This window comes from Sinocyclocheilus rhinocerous, unplaced genomic scaffold (genome assembly GCF_001515625.1).
Source record: "Sinocyclocheilus rhinocerous isolate Xijiao unplaced genomic scaffold, SAMN03320098_v1.1 scaffold2849, whole genome shotgun sequence".
Classification (NCBI taxonomy): Eukaryota; Metazoa; Chordata; class Actinopteri; order Cypriniformes; family Cyprinidae; genus Sinocyclocheilus; species Sinocyclocheilus rhinocerous.
The window spans coordinates 403,579-413,253 of record NW_015642055.1 but is presented as its reverse complement, the minus strand read 5'-3'; the positions used below and the strand labels follow the sequence as shown (position 1 = coordinate 413,253).

Below are 9,675 nucleotides of genomic sequence, written 5' to 3'. Positions count from 1 at the left end.
CATGGCATTAGAGCTGCTACACCGTTGTCGCTTGCGAAATCAAAATGACGGTGCCTTCAGGGGAAGTTTACAGATTAAGGGGCGTTAATATTATAATGAGATCCCTTTGCCATGTCACCAAGGGAGCGAAATCAGACGCGCTCTTTTTTTCAGAGGCTTGCAGAAAAAGGCTTACCAAAACGAAGTTACTTAATTAATCTTTTTCACGTTTCCTTGGTTGGTGCACTGGGGACCTGATTATAGCACTTAAAACCTGGAAAAGTCAGATTTTCATGATATGTCACCTTTAAGATTGCTTGCAACAAGAAATAAACCCAATTTGAATGAATAAATAAATGTGCGAGTGTGAATGAATAATGAATGGATGTTCTTTGTCTGAAACTCAGGACTACCATTCAATGAGGTCTACTGTGCTAGCAAATTTGCAGTAGAGGGTGCTTGTGAGAGCCTGGCTATACTGCTCCAGCACTTCAATATCCAGTGAGTATTATATGTGCACAACTACATTTGCATAAGCAAATAGAACCATTTTGCTTATTAAATGTTCCAAAATGATCCTCAGATAAATTGCTACACTATCCTAAATCCATTACATCTCTCCCATGCTGCAGTGTGAGCCTGATTGAATGCGGACCAGTCAACACAGACTTCCTGATGAACCTGAAGAGGACTGAGCCCAGCGAGGAAGCACTGGAAGTTGATGCGCACACACGCAGCCTGTATGATCAGTACCTGCAGCACTGCCAGTCTGTGTTCCAGAATGCAGCTCAGGACACCGACGACATCATACAGGTGCTACAGCAAACCGCCAGCCTCTGAGTGAGCGTGAAAGAGAGAACGTCTGATTCCGAAAGATCAGGGCTTGATTCAGAGGCAAATAAATAAACAGATATGAAATATTGATTTGGGTTTAATTATTTTAGAATTTAATATTTATAAATCAAAATGTTTATAAATTAATCTTAAAGCTTTTGATAAGAACAAACAATTGGCCTAACAAAACGATGAACACAACAATAATATTAATATTACAGTAATATATTAATGTTCATCCTCTTTTTTTTTTTTTTTACTCCTCCGAGGTCATTTTCACTATAATAGCACATTTAATGAATGGCTGTGGTCTTCTTCATTGTGTCATTTAATTTATTAATATTTTGTTAATAAGGGATTTGTGTTTTTAGAATTTATTTTAATATTGTTTTTACTTTTAAGTAAAAAGATCAAATTAGACCCTTGGGGTAATTGGAAAGAATAGTGGTATGTTGTTATTGTAGTGTGAAACTTAGAATATATAAATGACTTTTGATATTATTATTATTAATCCATCTACTATCTATCTACATACAAATGTTCATATTCAGGTATGTCTATGTCTATATATCTAAGGTATTCTATACTACACATATATACCATGACCATTTTAGCATGTTCTTGTCTCTATTGTTAGGTGTATATGGAGGCGATCGAAGCCCAGACGCCATTCCTCAGATATTACACTAACAGAGCCCTGCTACCCATGAGCAGCCTCAAACTCACCTCCATGGATGGCTCTCAGTACATCCGAGCAATGAGCAAACTCATCTTTTCTGCACCCAATACAGATCCACAGATATGATGCTTATACATCCTATACAATTCTTTTCATAAGCCCTGAGGTATGAAACACACTATATTTACAATTTCAAAATGCTGACATATTAAGCTTTCGGCTGAAACTAGTACTGCAGTGTTTCTAATGGCACTTTATGCTAGAATCACTAACATACTCTTAATAACTGTGATTTGTACAACACAGAACCAGTGAAAATAAAGTCTTTGTGTATTTGGTCTACTTCTTCTGTATTCCTCAGTGTTGAAAACTCTGTACAGAATTTCATCTCAAGGACTGTCTGCCTCTCTCGCACAAGACCACCATCAGTGTTTCACATTTTTTTACTAGAACAGTGAGGCCAGAGCACACCAAACCTATGCAAGGTCATTATTTTGCTCTATTTTGTGAGCGTTTCATTCAAGGACACTGTGAACTGGATCACATGCCAATGTCACCGATGCGATTCCCAGCACATCACAGGTTCACAGATGCCGTACACCTTCATTCTGGTATTTATAGATGTACGGCCTATATATATATATATATATATATACACACACACAAAGAACTATCTGCTTAACCTAAACTTAGTCAGTTATGTGATAATTTGCAAAAGGTAACAGGAAGTTACCATTCCTTTGCCCTGCTATTTCACACTACAATACAGTGCCCAGAAGACAGCAGAGATTGTTCATTGACAGAGTGCAATAACATACACACATTGACGTAGTAATTTGCGTATTCTGACGACGTACGGTCTAAGTTGAGGACTCTGATCAGGTACTATTGAAGAGTATTAGGTCTAACACGAGAGATTTTGGTGAGACAGTCACATAACCAACTTAAGCCACTTAATGCAAGGATCAGCCATCGCAATGCATGTGGTTCTAGTTCTTGGGTTTGAATTAAATCAAAGGATCTTCACATTTGTTTAAAGTCATAATATATCTAGTTTCAGTAACCAACAGAACACAATGAACTGTATTGGCCTTGTAAGAAAACAAGACTATATCTGACACTGTGAAACTGTAACTGGGCCATTTTAGCAGCTGTGTTTGTTCTTTATTCTTAAAAATAAAGGTTCCAGAAGAGAATTTTTGCAGCAATGCAAACCCAATTTTGGTTCCCCAAAGAACCGTACAGTCTACAGTTCTTAAAAGAAACATTTGAGGAATAGACTATTTTACTAATCTAAAGAACCTTTTTTCCACAATAAGGAACGTTTTGTAGTGAAGGTTCCATGATTGTCAAAGATTCTTCATGGAATCATCATTGCCAATAGAGAACCTTTATTTAGAACTAGTGTTGAGCATGTCTTAGACAAAGTATTCAAGTGTGCTCCTTTGTGCACCGATCAAAGCCAAATATTTAAAATGATCAGGTGTGTAGAGCATTCAGTGCCGACATAACTCTTTATACTGTATCGCATGCAATTGCTGATGTCTGCACTAGGCTGATATAAGTGATATAAAGTACAGGTGTATCATTTCACTGATATTTCATATCAGTTTGCCATGTGTACCGCAGCGCCAACTCACCTGAAATTGTGGACTTTGATCTGACTGTGAGAGCCCACATTTTCTACATCAACACTGTTCTAGCAACGTCATGGCTGATGTCGATCCAGTTATTACACAACAGAAATGAGTTGCACTTTGCAGCCCTGTACTGAATGAAAAGTTAACATTTAAGCCCCTCTGTGGCATCACCTTAATTCCAGCAGCCAATCACTGCGGTGACTTACTGACTCTGCCTTATCTGGATTATTCCTGTTCCTCTTTATGGGTTAATGACATGTTGGGTCAGGCTCGGACAGAAGCACATGATTCCTCTCCTCCAGACGTTTAGCATTAACCTCGTTGCCTGTGTTCTTGACAGGTTACGGCCAATATTCTCTGTAAAATATATGTAAACATAACACATGCACATGAAAGATAATAAATGAATTTAATCTAATGTTCAGGGCAAATCATCTTTTTAAGTTAAGCAATCAGGATGCAATTCCCATAATAGATGACTTGAAAATTATATATATATATATATATATATATATATATAAGGAAAGAGAATGAAATCTTAAAGGCTGAAATTATTTAAATAAACGAGTGTAGGAACAAGTATTTTGGCATAATCTATTAATAGATTAATATTAATAAATAGTAAACGGTACATTTTGTTTTATAATTTAAGGACAAATCAAAAAATAGTGTGGCATAACCTACCTGCAGGAAGCAATATTGTTGACCCTCATGACTCTGAAGATCACTGCTTTATTATTATTATTTTTACATAACAAATATATCAAATTTGGACTTTTTACACCTGAAAGCCTATTTGTTCATCTCAAATAGAGTAACCTTAGTAAACTTCTTGATATACTTCATAACTCATGATTGTCTTATTTGTTGTAATAATAATCATAATAAATTACCTTTAATGCAGTATATGATGTCTTTGTAATTTAATATCTTTGCAAATAAAATATTTTAATTGATAGTTGCACACCACATTAAATCATTAAGTTATTAAATGGATTTTACGGAATATAGTTTTTTTCCCTTAAAGAAAAAAGAAAAGAGAAGAAAAGAAAACTCTTTGTGTACACTAACGCAGTTGTTCTTAACCAGGGGCCCCAGCAAACGTCCATGGGGGCCTCAGAGTGACTTAAAATGATTTAAAGTGGCATGAAATGGAAATTGCGATTGCCTTTTCTTCCCTATTGTAGAATATATCAGAGTGAAACAGCTTCTCGGATGTGGGGAAAAAAAATGTAGTTTATTCATTCTTTCAGCAACTGGTTCCCACCATGTTCTTGGAAAACCTGGATATATGAGGTAGCCTAATTTTAAAAAGTGTGATTTCTTGGTCTCCTAGGCCTACCTCTATGGGTGTTATACTTTATTAACATACATTTTTTCCCTGCTAAAATCTATATTGGGTAGAAATCCTCATCTTTAAGCATTATTCACTAAACCATAAAACAACATAAAAAGTCATTGGGCCTTCTAATATTGTTGTGAACAATGGGGGGCCTTGGATTGAAAAGGATGAGAACCACTTCCCTAAAGCGCATAATTCTCCTTGTCCCAGACAGTCAATGACGCGCCAAAGAGAATCCCCTGAAGGTGAATAAGTTCATGAGCTCCTAAGCACCTGTGGGAGCCGGTTCTCAACTCCTCCCCTCAGAGCGTCACTCTACAGCTCTGCCCTTAATAGTAAAGTCACTCCACTATCGTTCAGTTCCAGCGGAGCCGCCGCTTATTACGGCCATTGACACAGTTATCATTGCGCTGGGATTTTTCGGAAAAGCTCCATTGATTTTACAAGCTTCCAATAGCACAAATGGCAAAGAAGGCCACTTCGCTTTTAGTCAGGGGACTCCGGGCTCTGGAGATGTCAGAAAGACAGTCGTGCGATGTCATGAGGAGAAACTCCAACAGCACCATCAGGTAAAACCGCATCTCTCAGCCTGTAAATCATTAGTCGAAATCATTAAATTATTTAGGCTGTTGTACCTGAACAAACCACCAAATGCGTACTGACTAGTTCAGAAAATGGCCGGGTGCTTTTAGTTTCTTTTACTGCTTAGTTCAACAACTGTAGCCTAAATGAATATATGCGTCCAGTGTTCATTTGAAATGGTTGCACTGGTGAAAACCTGCTGAATTGAGCGACTGTGTTGCAGGTAATTGTGAATTGTGTAGGACTGTTGAACAAAGCAGAAGAGCAGCTAGTGCTGGTGTAAAATAACTCACAGGGGAGTGCGAAGTCACGAGACAGTGAAACTGAAAGAACTGTTGTCAGCGGAGAGTACCGAGAGTGCCAGATCTGTCAAATATTCCCGATGCTATAACGTAACTATAACATAAAGCTTTTATCCAGTAAATTAATTTGTTTTTAAAAGATTCGAAGTATTCTGATGGGAACGTGTAGCGTGTGCATCATTTGAATAACGCAGAGCTGGTGCTTCTGGCCGTGTGCCATACAGCGGTGAAACGGGTTTACCTGTATTGATCGGCTGCTCTTTACTATTTACTAGAAAGTACGTCATTTTACCGGGTCAACACAGAAATTTCTAAAAACACTGCGTCACATCGTCTTTTTTACATTTGTTGTGAACAAATCTGTCAACATGCAAGTTGCATGATGCCGCCCTTGACAAGACTGTGACCGTAATATCCAGGTATTCTGCTTTTGTCAGGTAATAACAACTTCTGTTTCTATTTTTTTTTTTTTTTTTAGACATTTGAGCTCATGTGGTATCTTAGCTACAAGGCGGGTAAGCTTACCTCCTCCTTCAGCATCTTCTCAGATGGTGCCCACCCGGAGCTTTATTAACTTGTCAGCCCCCCTCATAACGCGGAGAATGGAGTACTCAGAGAGCCGGAGCATTGGGTACGCACACACCACTGTTACATAAAACCATAACATCTTCACTTTAACTGCAAGGTAATTCTCATTTAGCAATATCCTTGTTGACACAAGTTGATTTTCCCTCTAGTTACTCACCTGAGCAGATGTGCAACATTGTTGCCAATGTGGACCAGTACCAGCAGTTTGTGCCTTGGTGCAAGAAGTCAAAGGTAACGAGGGGGCGGAATGGGGACATGAGAGCTCAGCTTGAAATCGGGTTCCCCCCGATCATTGAACGGTACACCTCTGAGGTCACAGTCATCCCGAACCACCAAGTCCGAGTGAGTCTAAAAACTATTTGTAAATTAGACAACAGTTTCAATTGGGAATGCTAGACATTATTCTTGTTTTAACAAAAAGAGGTTGTGAATTTTAAGAGATTTGAACTAGATTCATGTAGATTAAGTGGTATTGATTTGATGTTTGTCCTAAGCCAACAAAGCATCAAAATGTCCATGCATCATAGGATCAGCTTACATATTGGCCTAGTAAGCTGTCAGTGGCCATCTGTCTGAAGTATGTGCTTGTGTTTCAGGCGGTGTGTACAGACGGGATGCTCTTTAATCACCTTGAGACATTGTGGCGATTTACTCCTGGAGCTGCAGGCCAGACCGAATCCTGCAATGTAGAGTTCTTTGTAAGTAGTGCGACTGGCAAATACAGAGACACGCACACACTATTACAGTCTACATTCTTCAGTTTGACACTTCTTTTACTCGTGTTCCTCCTCTTTGGTGGTTTAATCCCATAATTCCTGTTCAAAGTGAGCAAAGGTATTAGACCAGATTAGTGCTATTTATACCACATGTGAGTTGCCTTTCCGGTTCTCCTTAAATAGCCAGTAACGAAGACAGGCATGATAACTATTCCTTTGCTGGACGGAACTGTATGACCTGATTAGGTGTAGACAATGTAGACATTGAAATGTCACCAGATTAGACATGGTGCGATGGACATCACAGGATGGAGACAGGGATTTGGGAGATTAAAGGACCCATTGATTAAAAAGAATGAAGACTAAAACATGAATGAATGTTAGCAGTACAAAGCCCTTGTTAATTAGGCAAAAAAAAACAAATACGAACTCAACTAAACTTTAGCGTCAAAGCTCACTATTTCAAATCATACAGTACATAGATAAGCTAACTTTTTGGTAAAAAAAAATATGTGCAAATTTGACCAATATGTGTTTTCTCTCTCTAGGTGTCATTTGAGTTCAAATCTTTGCTCCACTCACAATTAGCGACAGTATTTTTTGAGGAGGTGGTCAAACAGATGGTCAACGCTTTCGAGACGCGAGCAACCAAACTTTACAGCAGTATGCGTTCATCGACAGAAGACTTCACTCAGAAGAGCAACTTGAGAACCTTGTTAAAACGGACACAAGGACATACATAACCACAAACATTGTTCAAATGTTCTGGAGAACAGCTCCTCTTTTTTAATCCAGTTTGTTGGATTTTGGACTGTTAATGCCAGCACATATTTTTGCTGGAAAAAAAAACACATTTGAGAAGCCTATTTATTTAAACCAAAACAGGTATAATTTATTGTGATAAGCGTGTGTGTGTATAATTTATATAATATCTGTGGACTGAAAGAGTAAAAAGTGTTGAGGATGGATGCTTTTTCATATTTATGATCATTATATTCATAAGGTTGACCAAAGGGAAACAAAATCATCTCTAAAATTATTATTGAGTGCACTCTTTCCAGACTTGTAATAAAGCAATAATATATTTTCTTAATACTGTTTTTGTCATGATTTGTCAGAACCACACAACACTAATCATCCAAACTTCAATCCTTTTTTTAAAAAAAAGAAAGAAAAAGCAAACAAACCTTGGGTTATAACAAAGGGGTATTAAGAATGAACATTAAAATCTTCAAGATTTTAAGAAGCACAATCGATTTCTTTAATAGGTTCCATACCCAACCCATAATCTGGTTTTCTTCATAAAATGTTGCAACACGTTCATATACAGCAGCTACAGGACATAATAGGTATGAAGCACTTTATGTTCTTCTGTGAGTTGTGTCCTTTCTTTCATTCAGGCTATGTCACTTGCCGGTATTTCTTCAACATTATCCACAGTCACAATATGCCAAACTCTTCAGTCTTGCAAATGATCTGAAACAATGCACTATGCTTCCTACATTTCGATGAGAGCAACTATTTTACACGTTATATTGGCATTATGTGTATGAGCCTCACAGTATCACATTCAAAATGCTCCTTCAGTGTGAAGTCTTGAGGGTGTTCCAAGAAACTCACATGATTTCTGGATCACTTACATAAACCACGGCTGCCAGCAGAGACTACACCCCTTTCTGTCTAAACAGCCAATTCCTTCCTGTTCTTCAGTGCGGGCTGATCACAGATTAGCTGAGACCTCCACCAGAGGTGAGAATATTTTCTTTAAAGAGATTTTCTTACACACACCCTGACAGCAAATGTGTCCAACAAGATCCAGATTGACAGTTTGTTGTTCTGTCTATATATACACATCACATTGTAACTCAATGCGTTTCTAACCATAGCTCTAGTTATGTTCTCTGCAAACTCCTGAGTTACAAGATAAATCAGCCTATATCTCTAACTAATTTGTCCTGTACTTCAAACTTGCATAATACTGCACAAAGATCGCAAAACAAATACTGTATATTATGTTTATATTTGATTCATATCATGTGGCATCCCAGGATGCTGTCTGGCGCAGACTGCAGAGTAATTCAGTTATATGAGAGCTGATCATAGCTGGGCATTTTTCTCTGCGTGGTTAAAGTGGCATCGACATATTCAACCATACCAGATTGTGTAAAGTAAATATAATTTCATATCAGTTGTTTGAAACTAATCTGAAGAAAATGTAAGGCTGATGATACACGCCACGGGGCAACTTTTTGAGCAACGTTGCCGTCAATGGGCAACTAGTTGAGACAAAGTGCCCATGACTGATCTAAAGTATCCAGAAAGAAATTTGTTACCCATTCTCAGTGGGAAAGTGCCCAAGCATCATTGCTCGAAAAAGTTTCCTCCCCAAAAATGTTTAAAAAGTTGCCCCATGTATCATCAGCCTAAGGTTCTTTCCTGTGCAAGCTTGCTATTAAGGTTGCTTTCTGGTCCAAGTCAAAAACTTATGATATTCTGTGTATCTGGATATGGTTTGGGTTACTCTAAAACCCTCTATTGCTCTCAATCTGTTAGAAAAGTAATAGCACAACTGTCCTCAATGATTTGAGTCATCATTCTTCTCCATAGCCAAAATGTGCAAGGTCTCTAACCCTGTAAAGCTTGACATAGGATACAATAGTTAAATCTACATTTAGTTTATTATTTTATCTAGTTTATTAACCCTCTGGTGCTCCTCATTTGGGAGTCACACTTGTGAACTTCATGGTCAAAAGTGACTGGACACCTGAAATTGAACTTTTTTTCGCCCCAGTAAAATCAATGTAATATATTTTTGTTCAATAATATTTTTATTTTATTTTGTATTTTGAGATAATTTCATGGCACTAATTAATATTTATGCAATAATTATGATGAATTTCTGCCCATTGAAAATAATACACATTTTTAAAAAATATATTTTTATATTACTTTTCAATGAATGCCGTATTTCATGTTAAAATAGAGTCAATGCCTTTAAAATCCCATTTTTGAA

At 37.5% G+C, this 9,675-nt stretch overlaps 1 protein-coding gene and 1 pseudogene across 1 annotated transcript in view; both read left to right on the top strand.

Annotated features, from left to right (window-relative positions):
* The window catches only part of LOC107755576 (hydroxysteroid (17-beta) dehydrogenase 1), a 4,411-nt gene extending 2,611 nt beyond the window's left edge, over positions 1–1,800 (top strand). The window contains exons 4-6 of the mRNA XM_016572452.1: positions 387–480; positions 612–792; positions 1,451–1,800. Of these exons, the coding sequence (XP_016427938.1) occupies positions 387–480; positions 612–792; positions 1,451–1,618 (443 nt within the window). The 3' untranslated portion in view covers positions 1,619–1,800. The remainder of the gene's footprint in view (positions 1–386; positions 481–611; positions 793–1,450) is intronic.
* Positions 1,801–4,754: 2,954 nt separating this feature from the next.
* Positions 4,755–7,502, top strand: LOC107755577 (coenzyme Q-binding protein COQ10 homolog, mitochondrial-like; annotated as a pseudogene).
* The last annotated feature ends 2,173 nt before the right edge of the window (positions 7,503–9,675 follow it).